Below are 17,831 nucleotides of genomic sequence, written 5' to 3' on the forward strand. Positions count from 1 at the left end.
GTGACACACAATAATATATGGCTATTAAGATGCTGAAACTTTGAGTATGTTGTGGGGTAGGAAATTTGGGTAAAGACCATTTTGAGGCAGTGGAATGAAATAAAGTCATTTCTCGATCCATTTGTTAATAATTAAACATACTTACCCTGATTGAATGCCATGATGTGGAGGTGATTTCAAATAAACCTGTCGGACTATAACCTGGTGTTGTGGGAATTCTGACTTTTGGTTGAATGTGATAGACATATTTACAATGATGTGAAATTTCAAGGTGAGGATTATTACCTAAAATAAAGTTATCAAAATTACACTTTTGAATGTCAATGCAATGCTCCGAAAGTTATGGCCTTCTGTTATATGAGTGTGGATGGTAAGACTGGGACAAACATACTACCTAGTTAGGTGATAACTTCTTAATAACTTCTAATAATAATTATTACTGTGGGTCTTAGGTTCCATAGTTTCATTGTTAACTTTCTGTGCTTTCAAGGTTGAAGGGCATGCTAGGATCGTAAATCACATTAGGAGGGCTCGGTGACAGACATTTGCAGCATTAAATGGCAGCAGCAAGATAAATTTTTGTTAGCCAAATGAATTCAGCAATTTCATGGCGTGCTGCAGTGGGAGAATGGTAAAGCCCTAGTATGTTAATGAATGGGATGCATCAAAAGGGTCATTGGCTCATTTCCAGACATGTTTAGAACCAACAAGATTCCAGGAATGTTCTCTTTTATCTAACTTTGTGTGATTGTGCACACAGTTCATAAAAAAATTATATTCACCGGTTTCAAGAATGTCTTGCCTCAATATGATTTTGCAACGAAGAGCACCAGTGGAAAATTACATGATGAGGTTGCAATATTTTCAGCTCAGTTATAATTAATGGTGGAGGAACAGAAATTATTCAGCAAACTTTTGGTTTTGAAAACTCATAATATATGCTCATCCAATTTGTTGGGTTTTTTTAATGGACTCTCAATACTGAGGACTATGAACTCTCTATTACTTTTCCAATATTTTTGGATTAAAGGGGATGTATGATTACACAGCTTTGATTGTTGGGATCTTTATTAACTGCACTAATATTCAGAACCAATGGATGCTAATGGTTGTTTCAAAAATCTGTAGATGGCAGTTAACTAGCACAGACAGATCAGACACATGTCTTCTGCAGAAAGTGCATTTGTTCTTTGTTTCCCTGAAGAGCTGTAAATTAGCCCAAATGAAGCACGCTCATAATCTCTGTCACACATACATTGGCTTGCACTGTAGATCAAAAAAGAGAATGGGTTATTTATTAAAGCTGGTACACAAACCTTGATGACTTAACTGTGAAAGCTAGCCTCTCACGTAGTTAACAAATTGCCTTTTTTTTGATAGACATAGCCAAGCTATATTGACATTTGTATTTGGCCAAATTACCTGTCAAAAAGAGATGAAAACAAATATTTTTAAATAGATCAAACTGCACTTCACGACAGTTTTACAGAATTCTGCAATAATATGATGAGTGCTCTGTTACAGTATTAATTAATGGATGGGATGTCTTGTCTAAACCTAATATCCAATCATTTTAATTATGGTGACAGACATGCTCTATCTTTTACTCTTATTCATCAAACAAAAGGAGAATTCAAAAGCACTTTTGTTTATACTTTCTCTTGGTTTAAGTAAATATAACTGAAGCATTTCTTCTGGCCATATTTGCACAAGATAGGCATTGCTTCCATTCTACCTGAGCTATGATGATATGTATCTAATTTCCAAACAATCACCTCTATCCAAGTAATGTATTTCAGTTTATAAACTGTCTGCATCTTGAATTTATCATACCTCAGCATTTTGTTATTCCTATTTGTTATCAAAAAGAGATTGATCAGTCATTTAATAGCCTTTGATAGTAAACACGATTTTGGAATAGATGTTTGACTGATCACCACAAGATTTACTTGTAGCTTTCTACAATAAAATTCTAACATGTGGATGAATAAGAGATGATTTGTTCACATTCTGACTTGCCAGACCAGACCTGACCACAACTCATACTGACAGAATTACCCTGTAATGATTTTCTTTCAGTACCAGCTTAGTTCATAATCCATGTAGATTCATTGCAGAGCCTGGACATTCAGTATTAAGTGGTATTTGCTATTGCACTTGGATCATTCTTTTGGACTAGTAAAGGTCACATTACTGACACAACTTTGTGACTGAAAGGTTATGAAGTATTGTTTTTAACTATCAATTATATTTTCCCAGGATTATAAACACTGCGTCTAAAACAAATGCATTCCACTACCCAACACGATATCACATTTTAAAGTGTGACCACTGAGTGGATCATGAACAAAATTAGAAATTCAGAATTTGATAAATGAAGGATTTCAGTGCAGAGCTGGGGTAAGACAGAGTTTGTTTTTGACTTTAACATTTATGGCAGTTTAGGTAAACTAACACAAAGTATTTATAATTTTGTTCCATACTTCAGCATTTAGTGCAAGTCTATTATGAATTGTTCAGATTATCAAATTATCCCAGGCTCAATTTGTGAATTACTTGTAAATGTGTATTAACAGACTGCATCATGCAAGGCCTAAGAGTGGCATGCTCTGAGCTATAAAGGTTCCAGCTGAATACTAGAAAATGACTGCTGAGGTCTTTATTGTATTAGAGTTTACCTTACAGGCTCAACACATATTCATTAAACCCAATCTGTACAGAAGAGAACAAATGCTTAAAACAGACTAAAAGGTAATTAGTTACTAATAAAACTAGAGATAAATAAGACAAGGACCAATGGCTATGAGCCAAGATATTTAAAAGCTTTTCAAAAAGTGTGCAAGTTTCCAATCACATGCATGCCACTGGGTGTTTGGTGAGAAATATTTCTTTTGTTGTTGAGTGAATAAATAACCATTTGAATTTTTTTCAACAGAAGCAGGGTACTTTAATTCAGTATGGTAATAAACAGATTAACTAAAAAAGACTAGTGGTGATTGGGCAAACTGCATACTCTATTATACATTCCCAAAGTGTGAAAGCAGGCCATTTGACCCATCAAGTCCACACTGACCTCTGGAGAGCATTGGACCTGGATCCATACCCTTTCCCTATAACCCTGCATATCCCATGGTTAATCACTTAAACTACATATCCCTGGACACTATGGACAGTTTGGCATGACCTACTCACCTAACTGGCATATCTTTGGACTGTGGGAAGAAACTGGAGCACATGATGGAAACCCGTGCAGACACCGGGAGAACTCCATGCAGAGAGTCTCCCAAGGTTGGAATCCAAGTCCAGGTCCCTGGCGCTGTAAGGTAGCAGTGCTAACCACTGTGCCACCCATGCCACCCATACTGCATATTGTACTATATGGATGTTTGAGCACAAGACTGCCTTGGATTTCCACATCTGCTGGGAATATCCCTTATTTCAATCCAATTCAGAGTTGTACATCCGGAGAGCAAATTGAAGACAGTCTGAAACATAAGGGAGCCAGATTAAATTCTTGACAGTAGAAGATTGTGCGTGTAATAAGGGTTTCTAGAGTCCATGGGTCAGACAGCATCATCTGCAGCTGTGAAAATGAGTCCTAAAGATTCATTGCCTACCTAGTGCCTGGGTAAAGCATGCCTTGCGACAGGTATAGAGAAATTTGGAAATGGAGTGAGAAAATCCCGTTGCTGTGGCCCATTACGGAATAAATGTCACATGAATGAACAGTACCAGGGCAGAATTGAAAGGAGAAGCAAATTAATTAAATTGAAGATTATGGAAATGATAGAACAGTTGTTATATTACTGACCTTGTGTTCCAAAGATATGAATTCAAATGCCAGGCAGCTGGAGAATTTATATTAAGTGAATTGAGTAAATCTGAAATAAAGGTTGAGCATCACTAATAGTGATCATGTCATTGAGTAATGATAAAATCCTTTCTACTTCATCAATGCCATTTAGGGAAGGAAATCTGCCTTCCTAATGGAGTCTGACCCACATGTGGGTCCAGACCCACAATACATGTATTTAGCTCTTAAATACCCATTGAAGTGACCCAGCAGGTTACGCAGTTGTATCAAGCTGCTATGAAAAAGTAAACTAAAAGTAAATCTGGGGGAATCACTTGGCATCAATCTTGGAAGTGAATATGACAAAGGCATAATCTGTACATTTAATTCTGCAAAATTCCTCTCACTGAAATCTGGCAACTTGTGCAAAAATTAAAAGAACCGTCCCACAAACAAGGCCCCAAGCAGCCTGACATAGATCTCATCGCAAAAAGTTAATTTGCTGTCAATTTTCCAGGCTCCTCTACCTACCTCTCAAAGAATATCTGTCTGAATGCCACAGCAGACTATCCAAATGTGACAACACTGTTGTTTGATGCTGTATATTGCTCACTGCATGTTAATCCATGTGACATATCCACAGATAATAAGGCTCTTTTTGAGTCAGGTATCTGAAGCCTGTTTATAACATTAACTATTTACAGAATGGATATAACATTGCAGACATAGATACTTGGTTAAGGTTCTGTGCTTACTGATATTCTTGTACATTAAACACAACTATACAGCTGAGTACGCTGACTTCTTTGCACAGACAGAGTAGCTGAAGTTGGGGCAACTTTGAATAATCATAGAGTTCACAGTATTAACAGTGCATTCTTTGAGATTGTTTGACAGAGGGTAATGAGGAGAAGAATAGATACATTGAACACCCCCATTTCCTGCATGCCATGGAAAGGTTGACATGTACTGAATACTGTTATTGGCTGCAGCTGGTGGAGGTATACCAAACATGCTGAATGTAGCTGTTAATGCATCAACAGCTGTTGCATTATTGGCATCTTTGTTTTGACATGCAAAAGAAAATTTGTTGAAATAGTCAGTCATTAGGACATAATAATAACCTTGGACATAGAAAATACCAGTCACAATCTTGCATCATGAATCAAAAGGAATCTCTTGTGGGAGAAAATGTCTCTCGATTGTTGAAGGTGATGGAATTGGCATGTTGTGCACTAACTGATTCAGTGATCAATATCCTTCATAAGGTCTGGCCAGTATAAAGATTCAAACAACAACCACTTGGTTTCTTTTTGTGCTAATGTGACCCATATGTACATGGCCTCACGTTTTGATAAAAAGCTTGTAGAATTTGAAATTCTTTGCCTGTGTTAATTTGCCTGTGTTAATTATGCTCCGGCAGAGTCCCATTTTGCTCTAAGTGATTGGAATGAATATATTAGCTCAGGAACCTGCTAGATGTATTTAGCCTTTGATATGGATCCTCTTGAGTTGTTATATCTGGTCATTATCTGAAACAGTTTGTTGAATCTATTCTGTTTGAATAGGAACAAATGTGTAACATTAGTGCTGTGGTGTGCAATTTTTGACGGTTGCAAAATCCTTGCTGATCTTAAAAATGTGTAGATCCATGCACACTGGCAGAATAAATGACAGGAACTCTCATCTGTTTTGGTAACGTAAAATGTTTCAGGTGTCCGTCCCGAGAATCTGTTTTGGTATCGAAGATGCATAATGCCAATACCTGGGATGCCGGAAGCATTTAGCTTACCTTGTGTGGACTGCACCACTTTGTCTGAGTACATTGCGTGTAAGACACTTGTTGGACTTCAGCTGGAGTGTGTGAGTGCATTGGAGAGAGTGCAGAAGCAATTTAAAAGCATTGTTCCAGGGCTAAGAAACTTCAGTTATGAGGTTAGAATGGAGAAGTTGAGATTGTTTTCCTTATGGAGAAGGCTAAGAGGAGATCTGACAGAGCTTTTCAAAATCGTGTGCAGGCTGGGCAGAATAGATAGGGAGAAACTGTTCTCACTTGTATAAAAATTGAGAATGTGGGTACCTAGATTTACACTGATTTAACAAAAGAATCAATGTTGGTATGAAAAAATCTTTTTCAGTCACTGAGTAGTTAGGGTATAGAATGCATTGCATGGACATGTGGTGAAGGCTGGTTTAATTAAAGCATTCCAGAATGGCATCAGATGATTGTTTGGATAGAAATAGTGTGTAAGGGTTTGGATTACTAGTTCAATACCTCTACAACTCCTCCTAAATACACTTTTACACATCTCTTGGTTCCTTTATGTTCCAACAATAGTATTCTATCCTTGACTAATTGATTAATTGATTGTCACTTGCACTTGTTATATGTATTTGTTCCAGATACAGTGAAAAGTTTTGTATAACGTTGCCATTATGTGGCATCATCTTAAAGATACAAAATATAAACCAAGATATAGAACATGAAGATAAAAATTAAAGAAATATAGTTAAATGTTCACCATTAGCATCCTGTCCTACAATCCATTCTACAGCTTGTCAGCAAGCCACCCATTAACATGTCCCTTTTGTATTTAAAGCAGCTGCTGTCACTCAATAGCAGGTTGCAGGCAAAGCCAGAGATTGACCACCAAATTTCCACATCAGCAACCCAGTGAAAGGCACCAGTGGGGAGCACAGAGAGGGAGATTTCTCAGAAATATTCTCAGTATAAGGTTAAAAGGTACAACTCTGCAGGGTGTTCCATTTTTTAACTCTTCTTATTCAAATTTGCCATCAGCATGCAAAATGATGCTGCTTTGAACAGTTGCTTATCTGCCTCTGCTAATCCTTACCCTTCTCAAACCTTTCCAGGTCCACCAGATAATGAGGCCCTATTATTAGGGCAGATATTGGAGGCAATTGCTCCTAAACACAGACTGTCAGTTGACCATAATCCAACAGGCAGTCAGACAATGACATCCCATTCCAAAAAGAACTAATTATTCATACAGTTTGAAGGGTTAGTGAATTGGAGAGCCATCCAGAGTTCAAAACAAAGCAATGAAAATAACTTTATGTAAAGTTTATAATGGCTTTTAGGAGCCATTCCTAGATAAACTTGTTTGTCAGTCAATCAATAGTATTTATCTTTCTCTGGACCTCTTAAAAGAACATTACAGTCAGCACTGATAATAATGTTTCTCCTGCCAATGATTTAACTGCTGTATCTGCTTAAACGTCTCACAGCAGGTAGATTTATGCTAATTAAGTTCCCCACATTTGAGCAATCTTACCTGAGGGCTTGCTGACCACAGTGAGTTTGATCCCAGAATGAAGGTACAGAGTGTAGGATTCATACAGAGGAGTGGAATCACTTTCAAATGGCAGGCTTTAATTGATGTTTCATCATCCCATCAGTTATTTTGTCAGCAAATCTTCAAAAGCCACACTGCCATAATTTTGCGCCTTACTTCTCAGTGTAAACAGATAAACCATACAACAAAACGTTCATGAAACAATGTGTGTTCTTTATTTGAAGATAAAATTGTATACAAATAGAATTAACTGGGCATCTCTGTATAGTACAATTAATCTCAAATGTTGCTGCTGATGGACTGACAAATCATGGGACTAATATATCAAATCTTGTTGAGGTGGTAGGGATTAAAGTGTGTCCCTTTGCAAGTACAACAACATGTCTGTTTTCACCTGCTGCCCTTACATGCAGTGCCTATGTTAATGTCAATTAGCCAACTGGGTCAGACTGTGCCAGTAGATGAAGCACTGCAGTCTGAGCAGATTATTTCATGGTTAGAATTAGTAAAGATCACATGCGCTAGCCATGTCAAATGTTCTCAATAGAAGTTCATCAGACTTTTATTCCCATGTTGTAGGTATTAGGAAAGTACCTTGTCTAAGCACTAGAAAAGGTAAACAAGCATTGAAAGTTGGCTGAGTGCTTATACAATTGTGATTATTAATTCTTAAATTTCACTTTATCCAATGCATAAGTGAATCATTATGAACCTCTTTATCATTATAGAGTTTTGCTGCATTAGCATTATAACATGTTTACTGCTACCCAGCACTCTAGGTGGTTATAATCTGAATGCATTCATCTGGTGGGTGTAAGGACTGGGGTATGATAGAAGGGCAGTTGGTGTTTAGGAGAAACTGAGGACTGCAGATGCCAGACAGTCGAAGTCAAGAAGTGTGGCACTGGAAAAGCACAGCAGGTCAGTATCCGAAGAGCAGCAGAGTCAACAGTTCAGGTATCAGAACCAGAGTGCACTGAGTATCAGGTGGTGGCTACTTCAACAAAACTTTTTTTTGCCCGAAAGATCTCAGGCTACTGGCATGTTTAGTCTTGCTCATTCTCAGCTTCCTTGTAACCCTTGTGCTGTTGTGCCTCCACTTTGTCCTCAAGTACTTGTTGGTTTTGCAAAGGTAAAATTAGATAGCACACAGCTTTCCACATTGGACTTGGGAGCTGTCAGATGACTCTAGACCTATCCAGGAAATGAATCCTTTGTTTCAGTTTGCCAACTGTCTGTTTGATTAGAACTCTGGAAGAGGTGCAACTATCCATATACTTATCAGTCTCTGTATTCAGGATCCTGAGAAGTGTCATGGTCTATGCATTCAAGATTTCTCTCACCCTCAAACAGACAGCCTGACACCTGATAATCTGGGTAGAAGAGAGGACATACAATACAATGGATAAGGATTGGAGCATCATGACTTTTGGAAGGAAATGGAGCACAGTTCTGCCTGAAGCACTGTCAGTACTTGTATACTAGTTGTGAAAAAGATGTGTTCTTTGGATGAAGCATGCAAAAGCTACATGCCCACAACCAATTATGTGGCGAATTTGTCGACAGCCTTCAATTAGGGCAAGGTTCAAAGCTTCTTCCTTGTTTTGCTGCTGCCATGGAGAACCTGATAAATTTGTGCCATTTAATGAGGAGGGCATATGATACAACATTCAACTGAAAATAGATGATACCACTTGCTGTAGAGTGGAATGACTCTGTGGTGTGGTCGTTGAGAGCTGCAGTAACCTTTCTACCCATTACCAAGAATGGTACACTTTCATATTAGTGCTGCAAAAGGTGGCTTATCTACGTAAAAGCCTCTCTAGTGAAGCAGAGGTGCTAAGATCAATGTTTTTCTTAAGTAGAGTTAGGGTCTCTAACTGTGAAAGACTCATGTGACATATGCCTCCCGTGCCCTCCTCTCTTTCACCCTCTCCTGTCAATGCTGTGGACTTCTGCGATCTGCCTACTCCCACATTCTGACCAGTAGACCACACTGCACACAGATTACTGAGTTAGACTTGTGCTTCCCAAAATGTCACTTCCCAAGCCCGCATCCACAGAGCTCCAGGAGCCAATAAAATTAAATATGAGGCCTATAATTCCAGGGGCAGCCTAGAAAATCTAGCTAGAAGCTTGTCTGACTTGAACAAACATCTCTCTAAATAACACTGGCGCACCTTATAATGCTATTGTTGGTGCCAAGAGTTCCTGGGCAGGCTTTATGCATTGTGATAACAGTTCAAATTATTATTACAGGGCTGAAGAGTGGTGTAGTAACTTTAAATAATTGAATGAGGACTCCAGTTTCAGGCAACCATCCAGAATAATTAAACCTTGCCCAATCTAAAACAGCGATTAGAGGCTCAGAGATTAGTGCATTTATACTTTTCCCTTTGAGTTGTTAAAAGCAAGGATGGAATGAGGCAAAAAGTGGGTTTCGTCTTTAGTTTTTACACAACCAATCAATAAATGCAAGAGTACAGCTGACTGAAGTTAATATTTGATTTAATTTACAAACATCAGTAGCATCACTGATATCAGTCAACATGTACAGTAACCAGTTTCAGAAAAAAAAACAAAGGAAACCGAATTGTATTTACACAGGCATTCCCATTCTTTAATTTGTAAAGAGCACAGCCCAGCTACTTAAATTTATCAACTCTAAATCTGTGGTTTAGCAGCAACAAGTTACTGTAGGAGAACAAAGGGCTGACATGTAATTCCAATAGTCAAGAAAAGGAGACAATTCTGAATTTACAGTCAGTTAGGAAATTGAGGAACTCCAAACAATATTCTGATATGTAAAAACTTGTTCATCTGCCAGAAAACAGCACGTGTTTTAATTTACCTTTACTAAATTTCAGGGGACAGGGATAAAGGGGAGGTGGAGGTTGAAAATAAAAATCACTTCTATAACAAAAAGAACTCTAGTTTGTCAAGGTAGGTTCAAATTCAGCAGAATTCACAAAATATACACTGGCTTGTTACATCTGACACTGTTAGGCTGAGGTTATTTCCCAGGCTTTGTAAACCAAAGCAATGTCATTGGTCAAGATTACGGGAGACACAGCTGATCAAAAAGATAACAAGACAATTCACCCCGAGAGGACATGCTAGATTGTTAGTTAGTCTATCTCCCCCCAAAATAAAAATAAAAAAACTGCAATCTTTTTTTAATGTTTTTAACATACAAAAATATGAGGACGAAATATAAATTAATATATATTAAAGATTCAAAAATGGAGTGAAAGAGAAGATCTAGCAAAGTTAGGTACAAGTTTTTTGATACAATAAATACTTCGTAATGATATCTTGAATACTGCGTAAACTCATTTCAAAAGAAAACCACAAAACTTTATCCAACTAAGTAATCCATACATCAATTCTCTATTGGTTGTATAGTCCCCATTTATAATTATATTACAAAGAATTAATACTGGAAACAAGGCTTGCTAAAACACTTTGTAAGCTCGAATATGCTAATGTACACATTATACTGGGGAGAAAAAAATAACTGTCCACATATTCAAGATGTGAAATGGCAGCAGAAGTTCTGGGCTTCTTCATCGTTACACATTCTTGACTCATGACCTTACAGCACAGTTACATCTGTGTCTCTGTGTTGAAGATGAACTGATGTGACTTGCAACTTGTCATCTTCTTCAAATAGACATCACTCACTTATGGTGGCACATTCCTCCTTTGGACTTCACTTCTACTGTCCACTGGATGTCAAAATATTGAAAACTTCCTTTTGCCAAGTCAGGAAAAGTCAAAATCCAGTCCAAAATGGTTTGGCTTCTGACAAACATTTTATGCGTGTTGCAACAACTTTCAGTCAAAAAGACTTGAAACATTTTTGAAAATGAAGAAAATAGTCATTTTCTGATAATAAAAATAAGTCTGTTCTGTATTTTACAATATAATTCAAATATCTCCACCATGGAAGCAAAAATACGTCCCACACAGTCACCAGGTGCACATTGTTTTGAAAAAGGGCAAGCGTTTGAAGCTTTTACAAAGAACATCGCGAGCAGCCGCATTTCACGACTTTTTCCACCTCCTCCACAAATGAAGAGCCATCAGTGCATTCAAAACTGTATTTCCGTCGCTTGCTTCTCAGAGGACCACAGCACTGCCCGTTGTCACATCCACCTCTGCACTCTAACCGCGAGACCTTTTTGGTTGTTTGGCAAGCGGCATAACCTTGCTGCTTCTGGTAGTAATCTCGGATTCGTTCCCCTCTACAGGAAATCTCTGTAAGTGAGATAAAGAAGAATCATTACTTCTGGTTTGCTTCTAGCAATGACACCTTCCTCATCGGATGCTTAGCTTTTTGGGCGGTGCATCCGCAATTAAAAACTAGTGACCATGAAGATCGTTGTAAGAATCCATCAGGTCCACTAATATCCTTTAGGGAAAGAAACCTGTCTCCTTGCATACTGTAAAAAACCAAAAGAACTGCAGATGCTGCTAATCAGAAACACAAACAAAAAATTGCTGGAAAAGCTCATTAGGTCAGGCAGCATCTGCAGAAAGAAATCAAAGTTAACCCTGAGGAGGGGGTGACTCAACCCACAATTTTAACTCTAATTTCTGTTCACAGATGCTGCCTGACCTATTGAGCTTTGCTGGCAATTTCTGTTTTTGTTCCTTACCTACTGTGCCAGTCTCGGTGAAGAGGGAACCAGAAAGATGAAGGAATCTACTTTACCAGTGTTATCTGGCAAAAGACGTATCTTCCCATGACAGGATCGGTAGGACTGAGCAGTATACAGTCCATATGAAGATGGAGTCTCCTCTTCACACTGAGGATACTGTCCATCCTGTTGTGTGGGCTCTACTACTGTGCCAAATGGAATAGATTCAGGACTGATTTAACCACGCCAAATTCGGGCGTGTTGTGGGTTATCAGCCACAGAGAGTTGTACTAAATCACAATTTGCAATCTTATGGTCTGACAAATCCTTCACTATACCATGATTATCAAGCCAAGGGATTAACCCTGGCACAAACAATGTAGGAGAGTTCATTGGGAGCAGCACCAGATTTGGTGTTAGCATGGTAAAAATGCAAGACAGGATCACAACCATGTTAAACAGAAGAAGCAACATACTGCAGATATAGCTAAGAGATCTCACAATACAAGGATCAGATTAATATTCTGTGATCCTGCCACATATTGCCAGGAATTATGTTAGACACGTAAACAACTAACTGAAGGAGGAGGCTTCTCAAATGATTCCATTCTTAATAATGCGCTAACCCAGACTATCAGTGTAAAAGACAAGGCATTGGCAACCATCTTCCACGAGAAGTGTGCAGTGGATGGTCAAGTCTTGGCTTCCTCCTGAGGTCCCCACTATCACAGATGTCAGACCTTCAGACAATTCAATTCACTTGATACTTTAAATAATTCTTTAAAAAGACAATAAACCTGTAAACAAAGGTATCTTTACACTTGTAGAAATATGTTAGTCACCGAGACTGAATTTATACCTAGTTTCTCCCACTTGTGAGGAAAAGCTTCATAATTTTGAGATTTAATCTCTTCATCATTTGTGGAATGAAACCAGGTAGTACTGTTGCCTCTTGCAGAATGCTCTTTTAATATCTATATTTGTATTTTGGTACTTAGGATTGCACTTCAATCAAATATATTTTAGATGGACTAATACAGTAGTAAATACCATTATAACTAGAGACTGAAAACATAGTGCTTTATGACAAAAGAAATCTGCAGTTTCATATTTATGTCAAGAATGATGAGCACAAGCTCCCTTTGCACTTTAATTTTTCCATAAATTTTTATGGGTACAAAAAAATTGATTTTTGTACCAAGCTGCACACTTATTTATGTATTGACTGTGTCTTCAGTCATCTAGTGCAGAAACATAAACCAGCAAGACATGGGAATAAACTATTACTGACTGCATGCTTTAACACTCAAAACAACAGTAAGAAAATCACACTGCACAAGCTAAAAGAACTGGGAAAAGTTTGAGTCAGGATCATGGAGAAGAAGAGAATTTTATTGGATTTAAACAAGTGAATAAGAAAGATGAAAGTTTTTTTAGATAAGGATAACTAGCAGGAAAAGAGAAAAAGAAATTATTCACCCTTTTCCCGTTTGTCTCACCTGCAAGAGGTGCTGTGATTGGTCAGTTGAAGCTGAGAGCTCAGAGGTAGAGTTTGTACTAGGGTTAAGTGCAGAATCATTGGATTTTGCTGCTCATTCCAGGAAGATATAGAAATGTTAAAGTGAGATAAACAGCAGTGAGGTCAAAGCTGATAAATTAAACCTACTTAATTGAAGGATTTTGAATTCATTTAATGAAAGCTTATTATACGAAAATGAATTAAACTGAGGCATATGGAAATATAAGCATTAGTAGTTGAAAGTGCAATCTAGGATACAATCATGCCATTGTCAGCATTCAGCACAATTCATTTAGAGGTATACAGAGAGATCTGTGTTTATTCTAAAAGGAAGAAAGAAAACATACTTCATAGACATTCTTTCCCACACAGAAAAGAACAGTTACTTCTGAAAGAACCAACAGACTTCAACTTGTGGGGTGTGGGATACAGTGAATGATGAGAAACATTTATGTCACAGGCTTGTCATCATTTTTGAAGAAGTGTATAATTCTGTATTGATGTTCCGCAAATTGCTTTATTTTGCATAACATACAATGTAGGCATTTTTCTCGAGGAAAGAAATAAGACACAAAAAGTACAAAAGCAAAGAAAGTGATTAATTCCTGCAATGGTTTCATTCACAATCTTAGCAACACACATAAAGCAAGCTAACGTGCATTCCAAAATTAATTTTGGATTAAACTCACTACATTTCGGAAAGTACACTATGATTGATAAAAATTGTCAAACCTATTTTCAGAACCTTACTTAAAATGAGCTGCCCATACCTTTGTCACAGTTCTCTCCAGTGTATCCACTATTACATTCACAATAAGGTCTGCTAACAGCTGAAAGCCTACATTTGCCATGTTTACACCTGATGTTCTGACAGGGATTAAAAAGCTCCTCTTCTTCATCACACAGTACACCTTTGAAACCCATCTGACATTTACAGCTGTACGAGAAGGCATTGATGGGCACACAAATACCATGTACACACCTGAAAAAAAATTGAAATGCCATTAAATAATTAACAAATGAAATCAGTGCTTTTATCTTATAGTTACTGTTAAATTTTCTCTCTTCAGGCCATTTTTCAGATTGCAACTTTCTGCTACTCAGCGAGTGGATAAGCAATATCAGTTGGCCTGATTGAAAACCTCACTTCCATACAATAGTCCATTCTGGGCACATTACGAAATGATATAACTTAAGCAGATAAATTTGAGTAACTGACAGTTGTAAAACTTGAACTGAAGACCGTCATTAGGAATCAACAAATTCAGGCCAGCGTTTTTCTTTTCAGTTCCATTCCTTTTCATCTGTTCACCTGTGTGAAATGGTCCAGAGTGGAGTCAATATACTGGGTCACAGTTGTATCGCATGAATCCTTACCACAATCCTGCAATACCAAGTTCTCAGTGCTGGTCAGGCCAGTTGCTGAAGCTCTTGGGACTTCAATTTCTTTGAAAAATGCATGGGCTATTTTATCAGTGCCCATTATTCCAACTGAATTATGCATTGAGCAATTTTACAAAATAAAGAAGGAACATGTCACAGGAAATTAAACCTCCAGGTGAGATACTTTTCCACATAAATCAGAAGTTGTCTTCTGTTTACCTGTTGGTAGTGACTGACAGAAGAACAGCAAAAGCCACATTTGATCACAGAACACCCACATTGGTAGGTAGAACTTTAGCAGTAAGGAGACTTTTCTCAATGAAATATTTTTTAAATTCTCATTGAGTCCTGGATGCTGTAAAATTACACTGAAGCTCTCTATTCATTAACAACAATTGTTGTGAAAGTATAATAATTATTCTTAACGGAGAAATGTCATTGTTAACACCGCTGCATTTCAAACAATGAGTGTTCAATTAATAGCACTCACATAAATCTTTCTAGCCAAAACCAACCATATTATTCAAACAAATTTAGCTCCATTCCAGATCAAAACCTCCAAAATTTAAATATCAGAATTACACTATTTATATGGCTGCTATCATGTTGAAACTAAAATGACTCAGTTGAAATATTTTTCTCTGAAGAATAATTTGCTTATTTCATACAGATGGCCATTAAAGGATGAAAAATACCTAAGCATCATAATTTTTTGATAAATACGTTTTGCACAATAGCTGAGGACAACACATTCTGAGTGAGACACAGCCAGATATGTGTTTCTGGGAAATTGAGCATAGTCGGAATTTGATGCAGAAAAGGCTTAAAGGGCCTTGAATAATTGATACTATTTGATATTAAACATCTTTCAAAAAGGTTTAGTTTAAAGGCTAAGTTATGGCATGAGAGGTCAAAGCTGTGGAATGCTCTTCCTGCTATTTGTGGAAAGGTGGCTCCATTTCTAGCACCCAGGGTCAGCCCTTGTGCAAGAAATGCCTTCAGCTGCATCTTTTGGAAACCCAAGTTTTGGATCACAAGAGGCAGCTGACAATACTGTGGAGCACCTGCATAGTGGCTAACACGCAGAAAGGTGGTCACACTGCAGGCTGAGACGTCACAGGCCTGAAGGGAATGGGTAGCCACCAGAAAAAAAGAAGAGGACCAGGCAGGAAGTTAAAAGTTTCCAATGGCTATTCCCCTGCAAAACTGATAAACCACTTTGGACACTGCTAAGGGGAATGGCCTCTCAGGGGAAACCATCAACAACTTAATTTGTTGAAACATGGTTGGCTTTACTGTACAGGGAAAGAGTAAAAATGTGGGAATGCAATAGTTCAAGGATATTCAATTGTAAGAGGAACAGACCGGTGTTTCTGTGGCTGCACACAAGACTCATGATGGTATCTTGCCTCCCTGATGCTAGGGTCAATAATCTCTCAAAGTGGCCACAGGACACTGGAACTAATGGCTGTGGTAGACATCAGGACAAACAACTTTGGTAAAGGAAAGGGATGATGTCCTAAAAGCAGAATATATAAGAATTAGGAAGTAAGTTGAAAAGTAGGACCTCAAAGGTAGTGATTCCAGGATTACTACCAGTGCTATATACTAGTCAGAGTAGAAATAGCAGGATATATCAAAAGACCATGCGGCTGGAGAGATGGTGGATTTCAGATTTCTGAAGCACCAAGAGTGGTTCTGAGGGGAGGTGGGATCAAAACAAAGTGGATGAGTTATATCTGGGCCGGTGTTTGATAGAGTGGTTGGGGAGGCTGAAGCTAAAAAAGCAGGGGAGTGGAAAGCTATGTAAGAAATCTTACAAAAGGAAATCAAGGACAAAAACAAAAAAAAAGAGGAATTAAACAAGCGATAGGCAGAGAAATGAAGGGACGGTATCAAACAGGCTTACAGTGAAAAATAATGGAAACAGAACAAGTAATGTTAAAAAAGACAATGGATTGATTGTGCAAATAGATGAAAACAGGTAATAATTTGAGATTGCGGAGACATAACTGCAGGGTGATCAAGGATGAAAACATAATATCCAAGACTATCTAGAATTTAGGACAGACAGACAAAAACTAAAAGCCTGTGGAGTTGCATTGCTGGTTAAAGAGCTGAGAATTACCAAGGTGCAAAAAATATTAGTGTTGGCTGTGTATAGAGCCACAAATTGTAGGGGTGATGTTGGAAATAGCATTAACTGGGAAATTAAAGATGCTTGCAATAAAGGAACTTTGATGATTATAGGTAATCTTAATCTGCATCTAAATTGGGCAAATTTAATCACAACATCTCCGGGACAATCAACCCAACCACCCTGTGGCTGAACACTTCAACTCTGCTGATGACATGCAAATCCTGGGCCTCCTCCATCGCCACTCCCTTACCACCTGATGCCTGGAGGAAGAACGCCTCATCTTCTGCCTTGGGACCAGTTTCCTCATTTCCCCTCCCCCCACCTTACCACAGTTCCAGCCTTCCAGCTTCGCACCATCCTCATGTCCCATCCCACCTGTCCATCTTCCTTCCCACCTATCTGCTCCACACTCTCCTCTGACCAATCACCTTTACCAGACCTCCTTCCACGTATTGCACTCCCAGCTAACTCCGCCCCCCCCAGCTCCACCCCCCTCGCATTTTTCTCTCCACCCCTGAGGCTCCCAGCCTCATTCCTGATGCTGCAACATCAACTTTCCTGCTCCTTAGTGCTTTTCCAGCACCACACTCTTGACTCAAATCTAATTTGTAACAATACTGTGGCAGAGGAATCCCTGGAGTGTATATAGGATGGTTTTCTGGGCCAGTATGTTGAGGCACCAACTGGAGTTGTGTATTGTGTAATGAGAAATGAATAATTGGCAATCTAGTTGTGTGAGGCCCCTTGAGGATAAACGAACATAATATGCTGGAATTCTTGCTAGAATGGAGAGTCATGTCTCAGATTCTATGTGTAGGGCCCTGAATCTAAAAGAGAAAATTCCAATGCAGTGAGGGACAAATTTACAAATGAGTCTCTTGTAGTCCAGACCAGCTAAAAATGGCAGTTTCCTTCCTTGAAGGACATTAGTGAACCAGATGGGTTTTTCCAACAAGCAACCATGGTCATTATTTAGACTCTGAATTCTATATATTTCATTGAATTCAATTCAGTACCACAGAGGGATATGAACCCA

The 17,831-nt window shown here is 38.3% G+C and overlaps 1 protein-coding gene across 1 annotated transcript in view; it reads right to left on the reverse strand.

Moving 5' to 3' along the window:
- Positions 1 to 7,302: 7,302 nt before the first annotated feature.
- The window catches only part of slit2 (slit homolog 2 (Drosophila)), a 462,208-nt gene continuing 451,679 nt past the window's right edge, over positions 7,303 to 17,831 (reverse strand). The window contains exons 35-36 of the mRNA XM_060825295.1: positions 14,043 to 14,254; positions 7,303 to 11,370 (exon numbers count right to left, since the gene is read on the reverse strand). Of these exons, the coding sequence (XP_060681278.1) occupies positions 11,129 to 11,370; positions 14,043 to 14,254 (454 nt within the window). The 3' untranslated portion in view covers positions 7,303 to 11,128. The remainder of the gene's footprint in view (positions 11,371 to 14,042; positions 14,255 to 17,831) is intronic.

Source organism: Hemiscyllium ocellatum, chromosome 1, assembly GCF_020745735.1.
Source record: "Hemiscyllium ocellatum isolate sHemOce1 chromosome 1, sHemOce1.pat.X.cur, whole genome shotgun sequence".
NCBI lineage: Eukaryota > Metazoa > Chordata > Chondrichthyes > Orectolobiformes > Hemiscylliidae > Hemiscyllium > Hemiscyllium ocellatum.